This window comes from Marmota flaviventris, chromosome 18, assembly GCF_047511675.1.
Source record: "Marmota flaviventris isolate mMarFla1 chromosome 18, mMarFla1.hap1, whole genome shotgun sequence".
Taxonomy (NCBI): domain Eukaryota; kingdom Metazoa; phylum Chordata; class Mammalia; order Rodentia; family Sciuridae; genus Marmota; species Marmota flaviventris.
This window is the reverse complement of record NC_092515.1, coordinates 237,863-264,769: the sequence shown is the minus strand read 5'-3', so window position 1 is coordinate 264,769 and position 26,907 is coordinate 237,863. Positions and strand designations below refer to the sequence as shown.

The following is a 26,907-nucleotide window of genomic DNA, read 5'->3' as shown; positions in this document are numbered from 1 at the left end:
GCTTCCAGGCTGTGTCCCTAGCTGTGCCCAGTAGGCACGTCTTTCCCTCTGCCACACCACGTCATGCAAGCTCTGCTCCCGACTCGGGCAGTCCAGGAGGAAGACCCCCATTTGGGGATAGTTTTCTTCTCAGGCCTGACCCCGAAGAGGGCAGGACCTGGCTCAAGGGCAAAAGCTGAATACCATGATTGGTCAGTCGTCTGGTGGTTTGGGGACAGGCACCAAGCTGTTTGCTGGCTTTTGAGTGAGGATAATGGAGAAGGGTTTTCCATGAGCCCTCAGGTGATCATATTCCCAAAAAAAAGGAAAATAATGATGTGCACCTGGGCAGGTCTGTCTACGATGAAATGTGCTTGCTCAACCCTCAGCCCACCCTGCTTCCCTGCATTCAGGGCCTGTCACTTGAGCCTTTCTTGCTTCCTATGAGGACAGGGTATATTAGCTTCCATCAGCTGGATTTCCTAACACAACAGAATGGATTCTTTCACAGAACTTGGAGGCTTGATATCCAAGATCCTGAGAACTGGGCTGAAATCAAGATGTTGTCAGGACTGGGCCTGGTGGCACATGCCTGTAATCCCAGCCACTTGGAAGGCTGAGGCAGAAGGCTGCCAAGTTTGAACGGAGCCTCAGCAACACAGCAAGACCTGACCAACTTAGTGAGACCCTGTCTCAAAATAGAAAGAGCTAGGGCTGTGGCTCAGTGGTAAAGCACCCCGGGTTCAATCCCCAGGACCAAAATAAACAGATAAAACACTGGTGGGCTGCACCACCTCCAGATTCTCAGGGAGAGCTGCACCTTGCCTTTGTCAACCTGGGGCTGCTGCCACTCCTGGAATCATGGCCACATCACTCCAATTTTTGCCTCTGTCTTCACATGGGTCTGTTCTCTGTGTGTGTCTTGAAACTCTCTGCTTCTCTCTTATGGGGGGACATGTGACTTAATCCCACCTGGAACTAAAAATAAATTCCCCTTCTCAATATACTTAATCACTTTTAAAATACCATATAAGGCAATTGTAGTAGGTTGAATATTTCCCAAAACTTCCAGTCTACTTGACTTCAGAATGAAATTACCTGGAAATTAAGTCTTTGCAAATTGAGGACCTCAGGAGGAGTCGTCCTGGATTTATGGTGGGCCCTAAATCCCTTAACTAGTATCTTTATTTATTTATTTTTAATATTTATTTTTTAGTTTTCAGTGGACACATCTTTATTTTTATGTGGTGATGGGGATCAAACCCAGCGCCCTGCACATGCCAGGTGAGTGCGCTACCGCTTGAGCCACATCCCCAGACCCTTAACTAGTATCTTTAAAAGAAGAGAGAGGAGGGAGTATCAGTGACGGGGGAGGAGGACAGGAGTCACCCACACCTCGCAGTGCCCACGGCCCTGCGGGCTGCCAGCACTCTGCTACCCAGGCCGCCTGGCGCACCGGCTGCTGGCACTGCTGTTCATGTGCCTACTGAGCTTCAGAAGCTATCTGCTATGACAGTCCTGCTGCCCCACAGACCCAGATTAAGGGGGATATGAGGTGAATACCACATGATTCATACTGCTGAATGCCTAGTTGTCTTTGCCCAATGTAATTGCCTGTTCCTTGAGTGGTTTTTTGGATATACCGAGTATTTAGAATACAATGGGACACAATTATTTTTGGCTGCTTTGTTTGCACAGGGCAGGTGTTTTTTGCTGTAGGTGCAATATTTAATGCTTTTTGGCTGATGGACTTTGAAGGTTTGTTTGGGATTGGCAGAAAGTCCGTAGCAGTTGCCCAGAATACTTTTGCTGTGAATTGGTTTAAAGGTAAAGAATTAAAAGTGGTATGTGGACTCCAGCTGAGCATGGCTAGAATTGGAAGTCCAGTGAATATGAACGTCAAAGGTGGCGGTATGCTAAGACGGAAGCTTCGCTGCATTCTGCTGGCCACACACCCGTGAGGTCACACTTAAGGTTGGGGGTATAATGTGTACTCTTTCGTTAATCTGTGTGTTGGCCCTTGCTTACTTGGATCACAGAACAAAGAGAATCTTTCGTTAAACAACACTCTCTCTCTCTCTCTCTCTCTCTCGCACACACACACACACACACACACACAAAGTAAAAGCAGGCAAAGTTATTAAATTAGCTGATATAAAGGCTGATACTTATTATCTGTGTCTGCTGTTACATCACGGTGTTCCGTTTTATTAGAATGGGGAAAGTTTTCTTCAAAGAATTTGGACTTTCTTCCCAGGCAGCAGGTACAGTTAACAGTGTTGTGTATTTCATATGGGCTCATGTCCCCAGTATTGGGACTCCTGGATGAAACAGGGAAGGACATTGCTGTGTGCTGTGTGCAGTAGCCACCACTCATGTGTCACCACACAGCTCTTGGATGGCTGTCTCTCCTGGAACTCGTCTTGTTGTTGCTTGCCTGTGCACTGCAGCCAGTGGTGGCATTTACAGTCCCTAACCCTCATGGCTTCAGCAGTCCATCTGGACTCTCACCTTGGTGGTCATTTCTATTACTGCTGGGTACTCAGCATGTTTGCTTTTAGAAGTTTCCTTCATTGCCTGTGTTTGTCACTTTTATCTGTGGTCTGTCTATTTGGTGAATCATGCCTAAGATGAAAACCCTAATTTTTCTGTAAGACAAAGGGAAGAAATGAAATTTTCTCTGAATGAGAAGTATAAGTGACTGTCCTAAGAATGGACGACACATACCACAGATTTGAAAACCTCAATTTTTTTAAATTCAATGTTTATTAGGAAAAATAATGAAGTGGAATGGCATATTTATATTTCAGATTTACCTATTTCAAAGTGGGTTTGTGAGGACTGCCTTAGCCTGTGCTTTTTGTATTGTATGGCTGAGGAATTCTTCTTTAGAATATGCTGATCAACAGTGAACAATTAGTGATGGCTCTGGAGCATCTAGATGATCTTCAGGAAACACAGTAAATAATGGAAACATCTATCTTATTCTTCCCATCCATCCATCTATGTATCTATGTATGTACGTATCTGTCCATCCATCCATCCATCCTACTATTTCACTGGGGGTTTAACCCAGAGGTGCTTGACCACTTGGCTACATACCCAACCCTTTTTATTTTTGATACAGGGTCTCACTAAATTGCTTAGGACCTAGCTAATTTGCTGAGGCTGGCTTTGAACTTGCAAGCCTCCTGCCTCAGCCTCCCAAGTTACCCTGTACCACCACACCAGGCCCCTGTAGTAAAATTTCCCTATAATTTTTTTCTTACAGACCCGCTAATAAAAAGTTCTGCAATTTATGATAATTGTCTGTCTAAATGGATAAATAAAAACACTGCCAAAGGGAAAAGAGAGTAATGGGAGAGGACACAGAGATACACAGAAAGAAGGCCACATGAAGACAGGCAGAGATCGGAGTGATGTGTCTGCCAGCCAAGGAATGCCGGCAGCTAGGGGAGAGGCATAAACAGCTTCTCTTGCAGAGCCTCCGAGGAGGACCAGCACTACTGACCTTTTATTTCAGGCTTTTGTCCTCCAGAGCCATGAAAGAAGAGATTTCAATGGTGTTAAGCTATCGGGTTGTGGTAGGTAGTGAGGACAGCCTCAGCAAATTAGTGCAGTAATAGTCACAAGTTTTGAGAATAAGAAAGTCACTGTATCTTTGGGGCAGAAGGCTGGCAAGTGTGAGCTGTCAGTCATACAGGGCCTCATGCCTCAGCACCACTGCTTACCAGCTGGATGATGGCAGGCATGTTGCCTACCTTTCCTGAGGTCCAGCTCCCCTGTCTTGTTTTTTGAAGCTGTGGTGTGGCCACCCTGAAAACAGTTGGTGCACATTTGCTAGGAGCCAGGGGCTGCTCTGGTGAGGGTACCTGCCGGGGGTGCCTCTCCATGGCAAGACCTGAAGCAAGGTTGGCCTTGGCTGGCATCGGGGAACTTAGGTTTCCAGACAGATGCTCACCATCCCTTAACTGATGGGTACCCCTAACTGCAGGGCGCCTACAAGGCCAGCCTGATGAAAACCCCAAGCACTGATGTCTACGAGGTGCCCCCGGCAGCTTCCCACATGTGCAGATCCACTTCTGGAAGCGCGGTGCATCACGTACGAGTCCCCTGGCAAGGACTCTTCACCCGCTGCACGCTTTGCCCTTGCTGGTTTTGCTCACGTCCTTTCACCACAATCAGTCACAGCTGCAGTATAGCTCTGGGCTGGACCCTGCTGAGTCTTCTTACTCATCCACCCAACTTTGGGAAGGGACTCCACCTGCTCCTTTCCCCAACTGCGGGAGCCCCTTCTTAAAGGCACAGGTACACTCTGACCTGGCCACCACTCTTTCTGTTGCCTCATCGATGGCTGCCGCTCTGTCCCTCCCCACCTAGAGCCATGCACATCCAAGTGGAGGCATCAGGCTCAGAGCTGGGGAACCAGGCTGCTGCAAGGCGGCCTCCGAGGAAGGTGTTCTAACTTGGGTGCAGATGCTGGTGGGATTTCTGGCATAATATTGCTGTTTTTTATTTTTTGGTACCAAGGGCAATTAACCATTAGCCACATCCCCAGCCCTTTTTAAAATTTTATTTTGATACAGGGTCTCACTAAGTTGCTGAGGCTGACTTGAACCTGTGATCTTCCTGCCTCAGTCTGCTGAGTCGCTGGGATGACAGGAAGGTGCCACTGCGCCCCGTTGGCACAGCAGTGTGAGAGCAGTCCTGGGGCAAGGAGGGCAGGGAGTAAGAAAACTTCGCCAAGCTCTGACACTCACCCAGGAAGAGAGGAGTCTGGAGTAGGCCCCTGCAGGCAGTTCCTCTGGCAGCCATTTCTCACTGAGCACAAGCGTACCCCCAGGGCATGAGTGCCCTCAAATTCTCAAGAGGGACTCACCTGCGTTTCAGTGCTAGATCAGGGCTGTCCCTGTCGAGGGGAGCGTGCTCATGGGGACGCCTACAACTGTTTCCCAGACCTTAGTCAGCTGCAGGGAATCTGCAAAGTGGCAGCACGCCTGCAGGTGTTCAGTGGGAAGATCCTTTTGCAGAACAGGTGCCTCGTGAGCCGTGGGTGGGTTCCCACAGGAAGGAAGCCCAGTGTGCGGGAGGAGTGTGGGAAAGCCTTGGACAGAGCACCATGCCATTCAGCACTAGAGAGTCCACACCGTGAGAAGCAGATGTCTGCCAGGAGCGTGGACATGCCTTCAGCAAGCACTCATCCCTCCTCACACATGCGGAGTAAAGCCTGTGTGTGGCCACAAGCACTGCCTCCAGAGCTCATCCCTTGCCAAACTAGTGCTGCACACTGGTGAGAATCCAGGGCCAGGGCACCCCTCCTGCAGCACCAATGCGTCCACCCTGGGGGGAGCTCTCTGCCTGCCTGAGTGTGGCAGAGCCTGCACAGACTCCTCGGCCCTCCTTGCCCCCCAGGGCCCGCTCCTCGGCCCTCCTTCCCCCCAGGGCCCGCTCCTCGGCCCTCCTTCCCCCCAGGGCCCGCTCCTCGGCCCTCCTTGCCCCCCAGGGCCCGCTCCTCGGCCCTCCTTGCCCACCAGGGCCCGCTCCTCGGCCCTCCTTGCCCCCCAGGGCCCGCTCCTCGGCCCTCCTTGTCCACCACAGGCCACACCCAAAAAGGCCCTATGAGTGTCACATGTGCTGCAGGGCGTCCAGCCTAAGCTCCTCCCTGGCTTCGCTTGTGTGCTGCCACACTGCAGAGAAGCCTCTGTGTGTCAGGAGTGTGGAAGGCCTCCAGCCACAGCTCAGTGCCCTCACCAAGCCCCCGTGGACACACAGGCCAGTAGCCCTCTGTGTGTGGAGAATGAGTGAAGGCCTCCAGCCGCAGCTCAGTGCCCTCACCAAGGCCCCGTGGACACACAGGCCAGTAGCCCTCTGTGTGTGGAGAATGAGTGAAGGCCTCCAGCCGCAGCTCAGTGCCCTCACCAAGGCCCCGTGGACACACAGGCCAGTAGCCCTCTGTGTGTGGAGAATGAGTGAAGGCCTCCAGCCGCAGCTCAGTGCCCTCACCAAGGCCCCGTGGACACACAGGCCAGTAGCCCTCTGTGTGTGGAGAATGAGTGAAGGCCTCCAGCCACAGCTCAGTGCCCTCACCAAGGCCCCGTGGACACACAGGCCAGTAGCCCTCTGTGTGGAGAATGAGTGAAGGCCTCCAGCCACGGCTCCTACCTGACCCAGCCCCTCCAGGTCCTCAGTGGTGAGAAGCCTCACATGTGCAGCAAGTGCAGGAAGCCATTTAGTAACTTCTCGGCTCTGTCCTACACCTGCAGCTACACAAGGTGAGCATCCTCATGGGTGTGGAAAATGCAGGAAGACCTTTAGCCAGAGCAAGTTCCTCACGAAGCATGAGTGGGTACACACTGGGGAGAAGCCCTTTGTGGGAACTGCAGGTGAGCCTTCCTACAAAGCACACTGCTCGTCCTCCAGAGGACGCACACTGGGGAGAAGCCTGCCTCCAGGTGTCACACCTCACTGCTCATTACCGTGCACACTGGGAGTGGCCCTACACATGCAACTCGTGTGGCAAAACCTTTAGCCACAGCACACTCCTAACCCTGCACCAGAGCAGCCTCTTCCGAGAAAAGCCCTTTCCCTGTTGTGAGCAGATCCTCAGAGCAGATTCTAGGCCCAAGTGAGAATTATTTCCCCAGAGAGACCATCGAATACAAGTATCAGAAAACCCTCGGCTGCTCTTTGGTTGCTAGGTGTTGGCATACTTCACACAGGACACCCACGGCAGAGGCCCTCCCGTCACCCCCACTGTGTTGTCTTCCATCCTGGGAAGACCCTGTGATCGTGAGCCACTCAGGATGGTGGAAAGCAGCCTACCTGGGGCAGCACATCATCCGTCCTCCCCTGAGAGGGTCCCCTGGTCAGGTAGGAAAGCTGGGAGTGGGCCTTGGGTCAGGTGGATATACTCCCCATTATCTTCAAGGCAGCCAGTGGCCACTCCCAGTTCTTCATCTTTCGGCTCCTATGGATGGCAAGAAGTCCATCAGTGTGACTAGGCTTCCCCTCAGCAGGCTCTGAACGCACTAATTCAAAGTGTTTGCCAATGCAAAAATGAAGTTTAAAAAAAACAAACTATTTTAGCCTGGCACAGTGGGGCACCCTGTAATCGCAGCCACTTACTTAGGAGACTCAGGCAGGAAGATCACAAGTTAGAGGCCAACACAGACAGAGAACTTAGAAAGACCCTTTCTCAAAAAGTTTTTTTTTTATGGTACTGGGATTGAACCCAGGGGCATGTTACCACTGAGCTACATCCTCAGTCCTTATATTTATTTATTCATTTTAAAATTTTGAGACAGGGTCTTGCTAAATTGCTGAGGCTGGTCTTGAACTTGTGATTCTTCTGCCTTGGACTCCCAGGTTGCTAGGATTATGGGTGTGTATCACCACACCTAGTTCAAAATAAAAATTTTAAAGGGCTGAAAATATAAGTCAGAGGTAGAACACTTCTGAGTTCGCTCTCCAGTATGGGGGGGGGGTGCTATTTTAGAACAATGTTTTTGCAATTGTTTGTTCCTTAAGACCAATAGGGTTTGGGGTTTTTATTCCCCCAAAGTAAGCTTTATATGTGGAAATGGTGTGTGTTACAAAGTCCAGGATCTTGAAAAGGAAAACCATGTGTGGCTCCTCAGCTTCAACATGGCAGGTGTGGGCGTGGACCCCACTGGGCACTTTCAAGCACTTTACATGCATCATCCCTTTGCATCTTCTCAGCAGCCCTGGCATGCAGGTTCTTTTGTTCCACTTCACAGATCTGGGAGCTGAGACGGAGCCTTAAATCACCTGCTGAAGGCCCCAGATAGATGCCACTCATTTTTCAGGATGATTAGGTTAGTCGATAGGGTCAGGATGGCAGAAGCGCCTCCTTCCCTGGGCACATTCATTCAGCATGTGCCCAGAGATATTTACTATAAAGAGGCAGTTCTGCAATTGCCAAAATGAGAATGGAGTTGCTTCTGTCAACTTTAACAGAAATTAAGCCAGGAGATTATGAAGTAAGGGCGGTGACGCATGACTGCTACCTCTCAGAAGAGGCTCCCAGAACAGAGCTTGCATTGAGGCCACAGAACAAAACTACTTCTGCAAGGATGTCTGCCCAGCAATGGTCATCCAACCTCTGTCTCATGTCACCTGTGTCATTAATCATTGTGAGGAAAGATTATTGTTTCAAAATATCTGATGAAATCCTCTTAATTTTTGCCTTTAAAAACTTGCCCTTGACTTTATGTGTAATATGAATTGTAATGCATTCCACTGTCATAAGCGAATAAAAAAAGAAAAAATGTGTTTTATTAAAAAAAAAAAAAAGACTTGCCCTTGGGGCTGGAGTTGTAGCTCATAAAGGTATCATGTTCATCTACCGATATCTATCTATAGATACACTATGGATAGGTCAACCTATCGATAGATATCGTAGACCTATCAGTAGATATACACACATACACATTTATATGTGTATATATATTTATTTTTTAATCCATTTTTAAAAATCTAAAAAAAACACCTTGCCTTTGGCCAGGCATGGTGGCTCACAGCTATAACCCAGCACCTTGGAAGGATCACAAGTTCCAAGCCAGCCTCAGCAACTTGTGAGACCCTGTCTCAAAAAATAAAAAGCGCTGGGGATGTGGCTCAGTGGTTAAGCACTGCTGGTTTCAATCCCTGATACCAAAAAAAAAAAACCTGCTCTTGCTTCTACAGCACATGAAATCCCATCACAACACAATTCCCACATAGAATCTGGCTTTGCTTCAGTTTTAACCTCTGGGTTTCTCTGGACTGACAACGCCTACTGAGCCTGGGAGACAGCCAAGTGAGGTGTGGAGCCTTTGGCCTGATTCAAGGCTCAGGCAAAGGCAGAGCAGCAGCTGGGAGCAGTTGCTCAATCTGACGTTGACCAACTGTCTACTTGTTTGTTCCCACTCTTCCATGTAACATTGCTCAGGGGTCTCTGGCTCTCAGGATGACATCTAGCCTCCAGCTGGGCCTCAAAGAGCCCTAAATTCAGCCCCATCTTTCCAAGCTCGACTTGCATTCTCCCACAGGCAGCCTGCTAATGCCAAACACAACTATCTCCTCTTCACTGAACAGCGCAGCTCATTCTGTTCTCTGTCCTCATCAGCTCCAGGGTAACCCCTCCCCGACTGAGCCAGCAGCCTTCCTCCTGTGCCCCATTATCATCTTCTGATCCAGAACCACCCTGGTCTGGAAGCCCCGTTAGTACACACCTGAGTCTCAGTTGTTTCTGCACCCCATCACCTGGCACAGAGCAGAGCCAAAGTAGGCAGGGAAGGAGTGAACCTGCGGAGGGCAGACAGCTATGATGGAGTCCCTAGACCAGCCTCACTAGAAAACCCCCAGCACTCAGAAAAACAGATGCTTACAGTTACGGTTTGTGACCGTGAAAGGATACAGAGTAAATCAGGTAAAAGGTTCATAGACCAGAGTCCTGGAGAGAGTCTCCCAGTAGCAAGTGACAGAACACACAATATTGCCAACCAGAACTCACCCAAGACTTGGTGCCATGGTATTTATTTATTGTGCATGCAGCTTCTCACTGTGTGAACGCACTGCGGCTGACTGTTGTGTGAGCACTGGATGAAGGCCTTTCCACACTCTAAGCAGGCACAGGGCTTCTCACCTGTGTGGATCTGCTGGCGCTGGCTGAGCTGTTAGTTCTGAATGAAGATCTGGACACCACGGCAGTCTGCAAGTGGCCTTTCCCCGCTGTGCTTCTCCGGTGCGTGACAAGCACTATTTTCCACATGCAGGTGTGCTCATACTCACCTGCTGGTGCCAGCTGAGATCTGAGCTGCTTTTGAAGGACTTGCCCGGTCCCACCGCATCTCCGACACGCGGCACCCAGGACCCCCACAGAGGAGCCACGCCCCCGCAGGACAGCCACGCCCCCGCAGGGCAGCCACGCCCTCACACGCAGCCACCCCACAGCAGGGTAGCCGCGCCCCTCACCGGGAGGCCACGCCCTCGAAGGCAGCCGGGCCCTTGACACGCCGCCACGCCCTCCCACCCGCCGATCACGCTGCGGGTTCGAGCCCCACCCCTTCTACCTGGAACCTCACCACGGCCCGGCTCGGGCACCCTCGCCCAGGCGGCGCCCGGGCCACGGCGCAGAGCCTTCTGGGACTTGTAGTCCGGACTTGGCGGGCGTGGGGCGCGCGGCCGGCTGGGGCCTCCGTCGCTCCCGAGGACCAGCGAGCAGCCCCGGGCGCCGAAGGCGAGGCCGGCGCCGGCGGGCGGAGCGGCCTGGTGGGGCGCGTGAGGACCGGGCGCCGTCGCGGTCGGCGCGGGGGGGGGGCGCGGAGTGCGCGGTGCGAGCCTCGGTCCCCGGCGCCGGCGGCACCTGGCGAACCGCGCCGCCCGGCCGGAGTGGTCCCGCCGACCCCTGCGGTGCCCTGACGGAAGCGGGGGCGACGGGGTCGGGGTGTGACGGCTGCTGTGACGGGGACCCCGCTGCCGACGGAGCTCAGCGACACGAACCCGAGACGCGGGGCCCGAGTCTGACGGCGGACCGCAGGTGGGGGCGGCTCGCCACCGTGTGATGGCGGCGTTGGTCAGGGGACCGAACTGTGGGTGACCCAGAGATCGACCAAGTGGAGGGGCTGGTGCTCTCCGCCCGCAGCTCGAGACCCGCGGGCTGGGTCGTGGAGACCCCCCAGTCGGCGCGTGCGTGGTGGGGGCTGTGCGGCCGCCGAGCCCGTGGGCTGCGTGTCTGTGGGCCAGGCCTGGGCGGGACGCTGTCGCGGGTGCCCCAACCTCCTGGCCAGCCTCTGAGATAGGCGCTTGTATGGCGGGGTACCAGCAAGGGCTCGGAAGCGGCTGAGCAGCTGCACATGGGGGACCATCTTGACATGCGGTCAGCAGGACTCTAAGGAAGGTCGATTTATTTTTTCTTTTTCTTTTCTCTTTTTGGTACCTGGGATTGAACTCAGGGGCACTCGACCACTGACCACAGCCCCAGCCCTATTTCAGCTTTTATCTAGAGACGGGGTCTCACAGAGTTGCTTAGTGCCTGGCCTTTGCTGAGGCTGACTTTGAACTCGTGATCCTCCTCCTTCAGCCTCGGAAGCCCTGGATTACAGGCGTGCGCCAGCACCTGGGCCTGAGGAAGGTTTATTTTCTGTCTCAGAGACCCGCCAGGAGTTTACGCAGAGCGAGTGTCGCAGAATGGGGACTGGTGGAGACTAGAGCACTCTGGAAATGGACTTGGCCTGCTGTCCTGCGTGGCCTGTCAGGCTGGTTCCTAGAGCCGGCCGCTAAGGAAAGGCTGCGATAACCAGGAGGAATTAGATGCAGAGAGGAATTTCAGGAGGACCGAACAGCAGGGGCACCGGCCACCGTGGAGGGCAGTCACAGCAAGAGCCAGCCAGTAAGAGGCCCAGGTGAGCTTTATGGCTGAATCAAGGGTTTCAGGATGGGGTCTTGTTCTACTGACATTCCCTTCTTCCTGTGCCCAAGGCCGTGGATCCTTCTTAGGCTTGCTGCGTCCCTGTGCGGAGTGGCTTCCCTGAGCAGGGAAAGAGAGAGAGCTATAAACACCTTTACCCAGGGGTGTCATGGACCAGAGGAAAAGGCAGGTCCTGGGATTAGGAGGAACATATGGCCAAAGCCATCTCCTAAGAGAGGTTACATTCCAATTGAGGTGTTTACCTTGAGTGTGAAAAAAAGAGAATTTCACTGTGACGAGTAGAAAATATAGAGAAAAATAACAGAATTATAAAATAATATAAAGGAACTTTACAAGGATGTAGAGAAATTGGAGCCCTCTCCCACAGCCCCTGGTATGTAATATGGAGCAGTCACTTTGAAGAACAACCTAGCTGTTGGTTAAAAAAGTCAAGTTAGTCTCTGGCTCACAAAGCTGAGGCAGGGGGATCGTGAGTTCAAGGTCAGCCTCAGCAACTCAGCAAGGCCCTAAGCTTTTATATTTATTTAGAGTCAGCGAGATGCTGACTCTAAATAAATATAAAAAAGGGCTGGGGGGGCTGGGGAGGTGGCTCAAGCGGTAGCGCACTCGCCTGGCATGCGCAGGGCGCTGGGTTTGATCCTCAGCACCACATAAAAATAAAGATGTGTCTGCCGAAAAACTAAAAAATAAATATTAAAAAAAATTCTCTCTCTCTTTTTTAAAAAAAGGGGGGGGGCTGGGGATGTGTGTGGCTCAGAGGTTAAGTGCCCCGGGTTCAATCCCTAGTACCAAAAAAAAGGTGAGCTGGATGTGGTAGTGCTTTAATCCCAGTGGCTCTGGAGGAAGATTACAACTTCAAAGCCAGCCTTAGCAACTTAGCAAAGCCCTAAGCAACTTAGCAAGACCTTGTTTCAAAATAGAAAGTAAAAAACCAGGCTAGGAGGGGCTGAAAATGAGTCTCAGTGGTAACCTGGTAAGTGCTCCTGGGTTCAATCCCTGGTACAAAAAAAAAAAAAAAAAAAAAGGCAACCCAGTGAGATGGCACGTGCCTGTGATTCCAGCCACTCAGGAGGTGAGGCAGAAGGATCCCAGGTTTAAAACCAGCCTCAGCAACTTAGTGAGGCCCTAAGCAACTTAGCAAGTCTCAAAATAAAGGGGCTAGGGATGTAGCTTCATGGTTAAGCAACCCTGGGTTCAATTCCCAGTACAAAAACAATAAAATAAAAAGTCTGAAGTTATTGTTTCATTCCCCATTCCACTCCTAGGTATATATCTAGGAGAACTGAAAACACTTGCCTATGTAAAACTGTACATAAATATTCACAGCAGCAGTTAGCTCAAGATTTAATATAACCAAATGGCCATCAGTCGACGAAATGATAAAAAATACATAGTATATCTATACAATGGAATACTATTTAGTTATGAAAATACATGAAGTACTGATATATGCTAAGGTATAGATGAACCTAAAAAACTTTACTTTCTGTGAAAGAAGGCAGACACAAAAGATCATACGTGATCCTGTTTATATTAAGTGTTAATATTAAGCAAATCAACCAACACAGACTAGTACCTGCCAGGGGCTGGGAGGAAGGGAGATGGGCAGTGACTGCTCACAGGTATCTGTAGAAAGATGAAAATTCTCTGAAATTAGGCTTGGTGATGACTATGCAAACCTGTGATACAGTGACACGTACCTGGTACCTGTAATCCCAGGGACCCAGGGAGCTGGGGCAGGATGTGGTGCAGTGACCTGGGATCTGGGGAGGGATGTGGTGCAGTGACGCCCACCTGTAATCCCAGTGACCTGGGGATCTGGGGAGGGATGTAGTGCAGTGACACCCATCTATAATCCCAGTGACCTGGGATCTGGGGAGGGATGTGGTGCAGTGACACCTACTGTAATCCCAGTGACCTGGGATCTGGGGAGGGATGTGGTGCAGTGACGCCCACCTGTAATCCCAGTGACCTGGGGAGTTGGGGAGGGATGTGGTGCAGTGACGCCCACCTGTAATCCCAGTGACCTGGGGATCTGGGGAGGGATGTGGTGCAGTGACGCCCACCTGTAATCCCAGTGACCTGGGGATCTGGGGAGGGATGTGGTGCAGTGACGCCCACCTGTAATCCCAGTGACCTGGGGAGCTGAGGCAGGAAGACTGCAAATTAACAACCAGCACCCCCCCAAAAAAAAAAAATCCCACTAACTTGGGCAATTGAGATCCTGCCTCTCAAGGTAAAAAATGAAAAGGGATGGGGATGTAACTCAGTGGTTGAGCACCCCTGGGTTCAATCCCTAGTAAAATAAATAAATAAATAAATAGGAGCTGTAGCTCAAGGGTGGAATGCTTGCCTAGTATGTGTGAGGCACTGGGTTCAATCCTCAGCACCACATAAAAAGAAATAAAGTGTCCATCTACAACTAAAAATATCTTAAAAATTAAATAAATAAATGCCACTGGAAGAGTGAAATATATATAAATATATAAGGTATATATAAATAAATACATATAAAAAAGTTGTGTGGGTGTGTATATATGTGTGTGTCTTACACACATTGTGGATTGAACTAAGGGACGCTTGGGCACTCTGTCACTAAACTACATCCTCAGCCATTTTTCTTTTTAAAGAGAGAGAGAATTTTTTTAATATTTTTAATATTTATTGTTTTAGTTTTTCAGCGAACACAACATCTTTATTTGCATGTGGTGCTGAGGATCGAACCCAGCGCCACGCACATGCCAGGTGAGCACACTACCGCTTGAGCCACATCCCCAGCCCAATCTTCAGCCATTTTTATTTATTTATTTTAGGTTTTTTTATTTTTTAGTTGTAGTTGGACACAGTACCTTTTACTTGATTGTATGTGGTACTGAGGATCAAACCCAGGGCCTCACGCTTGCTAGGCGAGCGCGCTACCACTGAGCCACAATGCCATTCCTTCAGCCATTTTTATTTTGAGATAGGATCTCTCAAAGTTGCCCAGAGTGACCTCCAACTTGGGAACTTTCTTCCTTAGCCTCCTGAGTCACTGGAATTATAGATGTACGCCACCGTGCTCAGCTTCATTCAATATGAATGAATATATATATGAAATATATATATATATATATATATATATATATATATATATACACACACATACATATATACACACATGGGCTGGGGTTGTGGCTCAGAGGTAGAGCACTCTCCTAGCATGTGTGAGGCACTGGGTTTGATCCTCAGTACCACACAAAAATAAAATAGAGATATTGTGTCTACCTATAACTAAAAAGTGAATATTAAAAAGAAATATATATATTTATAAATATACATTTTTAAGCAGAAATTTCATAGCCCTAGAACCCAGAGGGACCCACCTGAAACTGCTACTTAACACTTTCCAATATTGTATTTTTTATACCAAAAACTTGTCTAAACTGTCTATAAATTATTATCCTGACTCTTTAACCACTTTCTTTCTTTCTTTTTTTCCTGTGCTGGGGATCAAGCCCAGAGCCTTGCACATGCTGAGAAAGGGCTCCACCACCAAATGACATCCACAATCCAGAAGCTCACAAAGTTTTCATGACGTGTGAAAATGTTATGTTAGATGTAGACCAATGGTAGAACACTTGCCTAGCATGTGTGAGACCCGGATTCCAATCCCCAGCACCACAAAGATAAAAACAAAAATTCATGAGCTTATTTTAAACCACTACAAGATATATATTCATTTACTTACTGGTGTCTCCGTCTCAGCCACTTAACTTTATTTATTTATTTTTTTATCCTGGTACTGGGGATGGAACCCAGGGACACTTTACCACTGAGCTACATCCCCAGCCCTTCTTAGTTTTTATTTTGAAACAGGCTCTCGCTAAGTTACTGACTCTGGTCTCAAACTTGTGGTCCTCCTGCCTCAGCCTCCTGAGTTGCTGGGATTACCAGCCTTTGCTTTCCTTTGTGAAATCCATCATAAATAACATTTTTTGACATGCATTTTCTATCCATTTTCTGAATATTTCAGAAAATTGCCCTCAGGGGCCGTGTAGAAATGTGTGGGGTGTGTTTGTGTTATGATGACTAGGGGAGGAAGCTTGCTGTATTCTGGGGTGGGAGCAGGTGTGTTAAAGTCCTGCATGTGAAGAACAGGCCCCAAAAGGAAGTGCTGTCCCTCTACAAATGTCAGTAGCTCCCCCATCTACAAGTGGGGCTGGATTCTGAGAAGAAGGGTTGATACTGAGCCAGAGGCATGACCACTTAATGCTCTTGTGACATGATTGCCCCCAGGAGTAGTGCAGTGGCTTCCCACTGGCTGGCCCCCACCAGCATTCACTGCTCACGGTTCCTCTAGAGTCGGGATGGTTGTGAGGAGAAGCCCCTGTGGAGGAGGGACAGCAGACACCTGTGTTCTGCCCAGCTCTGTACCTGCTGACCAAGTGACCCCAGGAGCTCCCTTCCCCAGCTTTTCAAAATGCACGCAGTACTGGGGCTCACAGAGTGGTGAGGGGTGACTGTAACAGGCAGGCCTGGACCTGAAATCTGTTCTCCTCTCCTTGTACGCCTGTCACATGTACCTGTGTCTGTGGCCAGCAGCACTGCCGCAAGTGAGTTGCACCCTACCTTGCAGCAAGGGAGACAGGTCCAGGCAAGGGCCGGCCAACACAGACTGAGGCCAGGGCCTGGTTCCTGGGCCACTGAGCTTGACTGGACTAGAGCAGCGGTCACTTCACCCTCGACCTGCCTCCTCCCCCGGAGCATCCTGTGAACCTGGCCAGATGAAGCCCCTCAGGCGCCCTTTGCACCCATGAAGGGCAGGTCAGTGCCGGCATGCCTTTCCCTCACACGTCCTGCTCTCCAGCTGCCCCTCAGCCACCGTCTTCCTTCACGGCGCTTCATGAGGGGTGGGTCTTGGGCCTCCCAGGAGCTTGAGTGGCCAGGTGGGCACTCCTGGCAGCAGGCATCCACTGGGCTTCTGTGGGAACTGTCACGGTCATTGGCATCCAGATGGACCCCTTGTCCAGCCAGTGCTCGCTGAGCACTGCGACTCCCCCAGGCCAGAGCAGTGTGGTGTGAGGGGTGCAGCCATCCTCGGAGCTGGGGTCCTCCCTGGGGAAGCAAGTGTGGCAGCCATGTGAGCACAGTCACTCCCTGTCTCTGCGGTGCTTGGTGTGTGTGTTCACGCACTGAAGAGAGTCCAGTGGTGCTTCACCACTAAGCTACATCCCTCAGCCCTTCTTATTTTGGGGACAGGGTTTCAATATGTTGCTAAGACTGACCTCGAACTTGTGATCCTCCTGCCTCAGCCTCCTGAGTTGCTGGGATAGCACCCCTGCCTGGCCTCTCTTGCCTCTTTCAACTCAGTTCCACCTGAGGTTTTTCTTCCGACGCTTAAGCTAAAATCAGGACCCCTGAAGGATGGAGAGTTGGTAGGGGTAGGGAAAATCAGAACCCGTGATGCAGTTTGGGAGGTGTGGGAGGGCAGCCTTGTGTCCTCCAAGACACCAAGTGAGATGCTTCCTTTTGGAAATGGGCCCAGGGGCTGGGAGTGTAGCCCAGCGGTAGAGCGCTTGCCTGGCATGCTGAGTCACCAACACTGCCTACCAGGGCTCCCTCGGGGAGGGGTGGTCTGTTGGCTGGTGGGGGGGCAGCACCTCCCTTCACACACTCAGGGGAGAAGTCCAGGTGTGCTGGATGTAGGAGAACATTCCAGGCACCTCAGCCCTCGGGGCTCACCAAAGGGCCATCCCAGAAGACGCCGCATGCCGCAGTGAGTGTGGAAGGCCTTCAGCCGCGTCACCCACCTGGCCCACACTGGGGGTCCACAGAGGGTCCACACTGGGGAGAAGCCCTACAGGTGCGATGCGTGCGGCAGAGCCTTCAGCGACTCCTCGGCTCTGATCTGGCACCTGCGAGTCCACTCTGGAGAGAAGCCCTACCGGGGCCAGGTCTGCCCCAAGGCCTTCGCACAGAGCTCCTCCCTCATGGAGCACCAGAAGACCCACACCAGGGAGAAGCCCCACAGGTGCAGCAACGTGGGAAGCCTTCAGCCGCAGCTCAGCCCTCCTGGGCACCTGAGGGTCCACGTCAAGGTCTGCAGTGACTGGAGTTGCTCTCGGGACAGAACTGAGCCTTCCTCAGAGCCTCAGCTTCTACCAGTCCTGAGCCCTGAGTCGAGAACAGGGTGGGTGATGACAAGCCCCACCCCGCCCCCCGGGAGCCTGACGGCAGACCAGGGCTGTCAGAGAATCTGCATTTGAGGACCAGGACAGAGTGATTCAGCCAGCTGGGCAGCTTCCAGAAGGGTCCTACTTTCCTTAATATCCCACTCAGGTCAGTCCCAGAGGCAGCTGAGCTTGGATGTGGATGGGTTCTCGGGGCTGGGGCAAGTGGAGGCACGCGTCTGTCAGGGCGCAGGTGTCCCCAAGGCTCCGGGCAGGGAAACCAGCCATGCTCTCTGGGACTGCGCTTCTCACTGCTTCTGTGCTGCTCAGTAAAGGACGCCTGCCGCGACTCCTCTGTGCCTTTGCACCCAGGGTCCACTCCTCCCTGAGCCTGCCTCCCGTGAGACCCTCGCCAGACCGTCTCTCATTCTCCTGTTCCTCCATGCTGCTGCCCACGCCCTCTCCCCTCTGGCTTGCCTCACGCACCCGTGTGTTTCACCCGAGGCCGATCTCCAGTGCACCCCTTCCACCACCTCATGCAGCCCTCCGCGCCTCCCGCCTGGGTGACAACAGGGTCCCCTTCCTGCCATCATTCTCTCCCCTGCTGCGTCCTCCTGGGCCTGGCACCTGAAGCTGACTGTGTCGCTCTGGTGGGAAGCTCTCCACCTACAGCAGACCTTCCTGAACGGTCACACGTTGGCCAAGACACACGTCACCCTGGGACCCGAGCAGCCTTTCGACCATTCTCAAGTGTGCGAACAAAGGCTGCCCCTGGCTTGTGTGCAGAGCTGTGACTGTGGTTCCAGAGTGCCGCCTGGGGCAAGCCGGACTCCTCACCTGCGGCTCCGTGACCTGTTCTTCTCCGGCCTTGTGTACACAGCCTCTTGGAACGGCGTTGGTTCCTAAAAAGTCATACTTCCCCCACTTCGCGCCTTTGCTGCCTGTACTTCTCTTTCCTTTGGGATGTCTCTCATGTTCCCGCCTCCTCAAGCAGACTCCACTCCTCTCTGCTTCCAGGCACCCTGCCCTCTCTCTCACCTCCTACCCGTCCCTTTACAACTGCAGAGCATGGGATCTGTGCAGGGCCTGAGGGCTCAGTGTTTCAGTGCACTGATGCAACAGGCCCTGACTGATGTCACCATCATGGCTGGTGCTTTCCCTGGGCAGCCACAGCACTCCACATTGTCCCGACACATACAGGCTCCCAGATCTGCACCCTGCAGGGCAAGAGCCCTTGTGCCCAGGCCAGCTGGCAGGCAGTGACTCAACATGTGTCTGCATTGAGTCTTCCCTTCCAAGGGCCCTCGAGCCCCTGGTGCCGTGGATTCCGTGATTGCCGCCCTTCACCAACTCTGCAGCCTTGCCCCTCTTCCAAGGTCCAGCGTGTAACTGATGTCCAGGTTCTGTTCCTTGTTATCAGGGTGTCTTCAGGCCTCTGCTTTGATGACCCCATCCTGTGTGAGGCACTCAACCTGCCACATCATGCACTGGTCACTGTCACCCTCAGCATCTCCATCACATGGTCCCTCTGTCACGAATACACAGACCACAAAGACTGAAGAGGTTCAGAGCAGGAAGGTGAGACCCAGGGAGAGCCCGGGCACAGGCAGAGCTGGCCACACATGGCAGAAACTGAGGGCTCCAGTGACGTGGTAGCCCAGCTTCCCACACGCTGGCAGGAACAAGATTGGCATGAGCCTGCCGTGCAGCTGCAGAGCCTGCTCCCAGGGTGACTTCCTGAACCTCCGTGGCCTCCTCCATAGAGCAGGGACAAGATCACTGTACCACACCTGACCCCTCTTCTGGCTCTGACTGAGGCGCCCAGCTCCACTTTGCTGTCCCCCATGTGCCTGGCCTCCATCTACCAAGGCTCCAGGCTTCTCTGCCACTTTACCGTGGGACGTCCATGTCCGTCTGAAGGGCAGGCAGGGGAAAGAGGAATCTACTGAGGGACTGTGCTTGCTGGTCAGTCTGCCAGGTAATCTGTATACAGTATCACAGAGGACAGGGGCGTCCCTGTGGTGCCAGGGGCTGGGGATATAACTGACTGCTGAGGTCACATGGCCAGGCACTGGCAGCTCGGGACTTGAGAACACCAGGTACTTCAGCAGACACCATGTCCTAATCTGGTGAATATACTCAAGCCACCAAATTGGGCACTTTGGAAAAGTGAACTTTAACTGGGTGCCGTGGTGCACACCTGTAATCCCAGCTTCACAGGAGGCTGAGGCAAGAGGATCACAGGTTCTAGGCCAGCCTCAGCAACATGGACCCTGTCTCAAAAAAACAAAAGTGCTGTGGGTGCAGCCCAGGGGTAGAGGACCCCTGAGTTCAATCCCCAGCACCACACAAGACAGAAAAGAGCGTCACACCTTCAGCCAGTCTGATATTTTAAGAGTGAGAAGGAACTCCGAGAACCAGGTGAGCCACTTGATGAGCCAATTTGTAGGCCGATGGTGGATGCGAATTAGGCGATGGAGAAGATGGGCGTAGGTTGGTCTCCGCTCAGGTGATCTCTGATGGGATGGGATCCTGCTAAAGGCAGGGGAGCCCCATCCGAGTCAGGGCACCAATGAAAGGTGAGTGACTCACCTGAGATGGACATCCAACCAAGAGATTTTATTGGGGGGCTGCCCGAAGGAGGGGCAGAGAGAGAAGAGAAGGAGGACAGAAAGAGAGAGAAAGGGTAGAGAGAGGAGAGAAAGAAGAGGAAGAGGGCAGAGAGAAGAGCTGTTCCCGTGCATTTTGGTTAAGAGATACTTAACCTGTACTAACATCAAGAATGACACAGGCTATAGCACAGATATTAAAAGCACAATAAAGGAACATATCAAATACCTCTGTACACTTATATCAAAAAACTTAGATGAAATTGCTGCCTTGAAAGTCAGAAGCTACTAAAATCAACCAAAGAATGTCCTATATTAAATTGAATTTATAAACATTCTGGAAAGTGAAACTCCAGGCCCAGAAAAATTAAGTCAGAAATAGAAGAAAGGGAATGACACACAAAACAGACAATAGAAAAATTAACACAGCCAAAGATCTTTGAAAACATTTTTAAAATTGAGCCAGGCATAGTGGTGCATGCCTGTAATCCCAGCAGCAGGGGAGACTGAGGCAGGAGGATGGTGAGTTCAAAGCCAGCCTCAGCAACTTATCCAGACTCTGACTTTAAGTAAAATAGTTTTTAAAAGGCTAGGATGTAGCTCAATGGTTAAGCACTCCAGGGTTCCATCTCTCTCTCTCTCTCTCTCTCTCTCTCTCTCTCTCTCTCTCTCATTATATATATATATATATTTAATAAGCCCCCAGCTAGAGAAAGAGCTCACATCATTCATGGAAGACGTAGTCATTTGTAGACATCACAGAACACTTTATCATTACTTAATGATGCTAACGCACCTACTGTGTGCCAGGACCTCACCAGCCAGCTCTAGGCAGGGACCAAGCAGTGGTCCACGGGGTTGTCAGAGCTGTGGGAGAGCGGAAGACCAAGGAATCCAGCGGCTTACACAGCTCTGCCGGCACCATCCGGGACCACCATCAGACTTGGAGGAGGAGACCACAGAATGCAGCCTGGTGTGGGGACTGCCCCTGTCAAAGCAGGGTTGGGAGGTCTGAGACAGGCTACCTGCCAGGCGGAACAGAGGTGCCTCGGGAGTAGGAGGCAGCTTGGTGGAGGAGGCGGAAGAAAGGGATTTGGGGGGCCCGGGGTTGTGGCTCAGCGGTAGAGCGCTTGCCTAGCATGCGCGAGGCCCTGGGTTCGACCCTCAGCATCACATAAAAATGAACAAATAAAGATATGGTATGCAACTGCAACTAAAAATAAATATTAGAAAAAAGAAAGAAAGAAAGGGACTTTGGGAAGTGTGGACCCAGAATTAGTCCTCCACCCTCAGGATCCAATCCAGAGCCCATCCACTTTTCGGGACACAGATCTCAATTCGGAACCTATTGACAAAGACACGTTCTAAACATTCTTGACATTTATTAACTTCCAGGAGAAACGAGGGACGGGCTGCCAGCCTCCCAGGGTGTGGCCATCAGCTGCAGCAGGAGGGTGGCCGACCTACGTGGGTCCAGAGCGGAATCAGCGTCCTAGGCAATAAGACCCGAGAAGTGAGACAGGAGCCAGGCCTGGGCCCCTGCCCGGGTCACCCCTGGGGAAGGAAGGGGCGTGGTAGGTGGCCCGCCTCGCCCCCTCGGGTGCCCCGCGGGCCTCCTGCCCGGTGCTTACCCGCCACCAGGAGCTCCACCGGGTCGCTGAGCCGCGACGGGAAGGAGCCGGCCCCCCAGGGGTGGTAGCGGCAGCTGTAGTTGCCCGCGTGCTGGGGCCCCACGAATTCCAGCACCAGGTCGGCCGAGTTGCCCGCCGTGCGGAACGTCACCGAGGGCTCCTCCTCGCCCGCGCGCAGCAGTTCGAAGGCGACGTCTGGCACGTGACTCTCGCAGCGCAGGACGGCGTCGCGGCCCGCGGGCACCGGCCCGCTCCACAGGGCTCGGAGCCGCGGCCGGGGAAGCAGCCCTGCGCGCAGTGCGCAGTGAGGCCCCGGGCGCTCCCGAGACCCCTGTGCCCGCGGCGGGTCTGCCCCTCCACTCCCTGCCCCGCGACCCAGCCGTCACGTCTGTATCTGGCCTCTGCGTCACGTCCGCCAGGACCACGGGACCCCCAGGCCCGGCCTGCCCCGAGGTTCCGTGGGGGCCCCAGCGTCATGGAAGGGAAGAAGCCATCCAGGAAACGGCGTTCTCCGCGGAGTACGGCCCAAGGGTCAGGCGGCAGGGCGGTCTCTGGCCCGCCTCCTCCCCAGGAGACCTCAATGAGGGGACCCGGAGCTCGGGAGAATCACCCCTGGACCCCGCCTGCGGAGGCGCGGCCCCGAAAAGGGCTTTGGAGAGCACACCTGGCTCTGGCCCCCAGGCCCTGGTCAAGCACCACCTGGAGCCCACGGCCACAAGTGGAGGCGCCGCGGGGCCCTCCGAGGAGGGAGAGTGAGCGCCACGCAGACGCCCTGCCCGCGCCGTGCTCACCGTCTACGCGCAGTTCCAGAGGCGCGCTGCGTGCCGAGCCCGCGAAGGGCGGCGTCGGGTCCACGTAGATGCAGCTGTAGTTGGCCGTGTCCGCGGCTGACACCTCGGGCAGCTCGAAGACGGCCTCTGGCCCCGCGGGGCTCAGCAGGCCACTCAGGCGCGGCCCGCCCGCGCCCTGGCGACTGAGCGCGAAGCGCAGCCCCGCCCGGGGCGCGCGGCACCGCAGCCGCACGAGCGAGCCGCTCGCAGGGCTGGTGCCCTCCGGCTCCACCACGAGCACCGGCGCGGGCAGCGTCTCTATGGAAGAGAAGGAGGCTGACCTGGCCGAGGGCGGCTGGGCCTGAGCTGTCCCTGCCTTTGCCGGGACCCAGCTCCCGCTATAGACATCCCGCCGCGCGAAGGACCGCCTGCCGCCAAGCGCACAGCGCTTCCCCGCCCAGGGACACCGGCTCCCGGGAGGCGGCTTGGCGCCGGGGGCCCGACGGCCCTCGGTCGGGGGCTGGCACCGCGGGGTCTGCGGCGCCCGGGAGCTCGCTCCTGGGGCTCGCGGTCCGGGGCCCACGGTGTGAGCCTCCGCGAGCCTGGACTAGCGGCCCCGGGCTCGAGGCCCGCCGCCCGCCCTGGCCCCGGGACAGACGGCTCCTGCCGCACCCGCCGCCTGGCCCACTCATCCCCAGCGGGGCCTGGGTGTGGCCGCGTGGACCCTCTGCCAGGCGCTTGCGCAGGTCCCACCTCTCCCTCGGGCTCCGGGAGGGCCGCGAGCGCCCGCCGCCCGCCCCTGCCGGCCGCCTGACTCACCGTCGCTCCACACCGGCTCCGTGGGCGCGCTGTCCGCGGACCAGGCGGCTTCCTCGGAGCGCAGCCGGTAGCGGCAGGTGTAGGGACCGCTGTCCCCCGTGTCCGCCGCGTTCAGGTGGAAGAAGACGCGGTCCGGGCTGGTGCTGCTCCTGGGGACCAGCAACTCCTCTCCGCGCCGCCGCAGCTGGAAGTGAACGCCGTCCAGGGGCGCCACGCAGATGAGGGTCGCGCGGTCGCCCGGGCGCAGGACCTCGGGGAACTGTGCATTTAAACTTGGCGGCGGCGGCGTGGCTGCGAGGCAGAGAGGTCGCTGCGGTGGCGCCAGTCCGCCCAGCAGCCTCAGGAGCAACCTTCCTTCTCTGAATTCCCACGCCCCGCGCGGGCTCTCAGTGTGGGGGGTCAACACTCACTCATCTCCTCGATGCTCACAGTGGCGCTGGGCTCAGAGGGGTCACCTGCGCTGTGGGTCCGGTAGCTGCAGCTGTAATTGCCGGCCCGATGGACTGGGAAAGTGACCTCTCTGCCCTGCCCGGCCTCAGCCACCTCCAAAAATTCATCGTCGCCTTCCCGCCTCAGCAGGAAGGTGACACCCAACAGCCCCCCGTGACACAGCAGAGTGGTGTTCAGGCCGGGTGTGATCCAGGGCACCGGCTCCGTGGAGAGCCAAGGTGGGGGCAAGGGCTCTGTGGAAGAGGCGGGGGGGGGGGGTGAGTGGTTCTGCCTGACTCGGACCCGGGTGGCTCACCTGGACCTGGACCCCATACTCTGAAAAGGGGAGGGACCCAGGTAGGTGGAGCATATTTTTAAGGGAGGCAAGAGCAAGCCTGGAGGGACGGGCCCTGAGCCCTCTCGGGGGATTCAGCCATTTATTCTCAGCCCTCTGGGGAGGGGACAGACATCCTCCCCGCTGGACAGATGGGAAGCGGGCTCAGAAGCCAGGTGACTTGCAGGGAGACTGCCCATCAGCTTCCGCCCCACTGCCTCCTGGACTCCATCCTCAGCCCTGCACACCTGTCCCTGTCACTTCCAGGAGGTTGCTCAGTGCGGTCCATCGCCCATCCCTAAGCCTTGAGCGGCAGCGGTAGAGGCCCTGGTGGTCACCGGTCACTGCTCCCAGCGGGAACTGGTGCTCCATGGTGGGTGCGCTTAGGTGCACGAGCTCCTGCATCACCCCACCCTTGAGCAGCTGGAAGTCCAGGGTGGGCCACCGGGCCTGGCACCGCAGGGTCACGTTGGCCCAGGGTTCCAGCAGCGATTCTGGCTCTGCCCACAGGCTGGGTTTGGTCTCAAATACTGGGGCAGGGGACGCTAGGTCAACTTGGTGCTGGGGGACAGGGGCTCCCCACAGTTGGGGGCCCCCTGTCCCCCAGGCCCCAGCCCTGCACTTACCCACGGCTGCCTTGGTTGCTGGGTCCAGGGTGAGACCTGCAGAGACAGCACCCATGATGCTCCATTCACATAGCCCTGTCCCAGGGTAGCCCAGACCCCAATGCCTTACCCCAGAGCAGCAGGGAGGCCACCAGCACAGACATGGTGGTGACCCCGCACTCCACTGCCTACGAGTGTGGTGTTGTACAGAGTGGCAGGTGGCTTGGGGCACTGACCTCTTCCCTTGTTTGTCTTTCCCAAAAGGCAGGGACAGAGGCTTTGGGACTGGGGACAAGGATGAACCTGACAGGAGCCACCATGGCTTGAGCAATAGTACTATTAATGGATAACTGGTGATCCATATGCACAGCACTAGGGTCCTTTTCTGAGAAGAAATGTGGAGTCCTCTCCTGCCCTCATGAGCCACACCCCACAGTGACCCAGAGGTGGGGGACCCTGTGAATTACTTGGGTTGTCTGGAAGCCTGGGGGCTGCAACTTCTCCATCAAGTCCCACCTGTTACTCAGGACACTCAGCTCAAACCTGTGTCTCCAGCCTCTCCTGGTGACACAGCTGTGGACACTACCCAGGCTGCCCAAGTTCCCCAGTAACTAGCCTACGGTCGTGTAGGCCACCCATGGTAGGTGCCTTGTGAGGGCCCCATGACCTACAGCCTGCCCTCCCCAACCCCGAGACCTTTGCTGAGCCTGGTGCTCTGGGGAGATGAGTGTGAAAGCTGACTCTGGAGGACCCCAATCACACCTCAGTAGAGCTGCAAAGCCTCACTCCTGTAATTAGCATAAACTGGGGAATAGATGTGACATCTAAGGGTATTTACCAAAGAAGACAGGATACAACATGGGCCTGTTAATCAGCTTGTCATTAGGCTGCCGCTCTCGTGATTTTGTCACTTTGCTTCTGAGTATTCCTACACAGAGGCTTTGGGGGATGCCTCATATCCAAGCCGTAAGAGCCAGGATCAACTATTATTTCCCTCCCAGTTCTGGGGAGTGAACTTAGGACCTTGAACATGCTAGGCAAGCACTACCATTGTGATACACTCCCCACCCCCAGCTGTTTTTACTTTGAGACCAAGTCTTGCTAAGTTGCTGAGGCTGGCCTTGAACTTGTGACTTTTCCACCTCGGCTCCCATGTAGCTGGAGTTGCGGGTGTGCATCACAGTTTCCATCCCTGGATCCTCTTGATTCATATGGGATAACTTACAAGACGAGACATAGTTGTTAGCTCTTGCAGCTTGAAGATCAAGTTTGTTTAGTAGTCTGGCTGATAACTGGACTCCATGGTGGCCCAAATTCAATGAGACAACTTCCAGAGCTGCTGTGGGGTAATGAGGAGAATCCAAAGGCTTTAGGACACGGGAAGTGCTGGAGTGCACTTATCCTGTGCAACACCAGGCACACACGCACCCCCACCACTCTCCTCCTCAGCCCAGGCTGGCTCCCCCTCTCCGTGTCCTGAAGGCCTTTGCCACCCACTTGCCTGGCTTGCTCTCTGCCCCTGAGGCTATTAGATCTTCAGACAAAACTTGAAAATAGGAGAGGGGAGAAGATTGTTCTCCTATCTCTGTACCCACTCCAGCAGTTATTCCTAATCCCACCTGGAAAGGAATTAGTTGTATATCCTGCTTAGCTCTAATGGATGATGTGAAAGGTGTGATTAGAGTCTTATTACTAGGGGCTATGCTAGATAGACTAGTGTACACGTTCCTGTCCAGTGAGCTGGTAGGCACAAGTAGGAATTTGTTCAACAAAGAAACTAGTTTCAATAATGAACATGTAAGTTAGTTTTTTTTTATTTTCAAATCCCCATGCGAATAGGGTTCCAGTTAATGTAGCCCCGGTCAGAGGCTGGAAGGGACCATGGGACTGGTCTAGGGTTGCCCCTAAGGTCTTTTTTTTCCTGGTGATGAGGATCAAACCCTTGGCCTTGTACATGCAAGGAAAGCACTCTACCAACTGAGCTAAATCCCCAGCCCAAGAAATTTCTTTTTATGTCAATGAGACTCCACAGTCAAGTTTTCATATCCGAGGATTAGCAAGCATTCTGCAGGGATAGGGTTGGAACAAGTCTCCCAAGGGAAGATACTGTGCCAGCAGAAAGTCTGTCCTGGCTGTAGCCTAAGTTTCTGT

The 26,907-nt window shown here is 53.8% G+C and overlaps 1 protein-coding gene and 1 pseudogene across 1 annotated transcript; one reads left to right on the top strand and one right to left on the bottom strand.

Annotated features, from left to right (window-relative positions):
* The first annotated feature begins 1,229 nt into the window (after positions 1 to 1,229).
* On the top strand, positions 1,230 to 3,278 carry LOC114079780 (lysosomal dipeptide transporter MFSD1 pseudogene; annotated as a pseudogene).
* Positions 3,279 to 9,912: 6,634 nt separating this feature from the next.
* Positions 9,913 to 24,920, bottom strand: A1bg (alpha-1-B glycoprotein). The gene is made up of 9 exons (XM_071604885.1): positions 24,887 to 24,920; positions 24,778 to 24,813; positions 24,400 to 24,681; positions 23,799 to 24,071; positions 23,389 to 23,679; positions 22,591 to 22,887; positions 21,800 to 22,087; positions 21,075 to 21,193; positions 9,913 to 10,569 (listed from the first exon to the last, which is right to left on the bottom strand). The coding sequence occupies exons 1-9, from the start codon at positions 24,918 to 24,920 to the stop codon at positions 9,913 to 9,915; spliced, it is 2,277 nt and encodes a 758-aa protein (XP_071460986.1).
* Between the last annotated feature and the right edge of the window lie 1,987 nt (positions 24,921 to 26,907).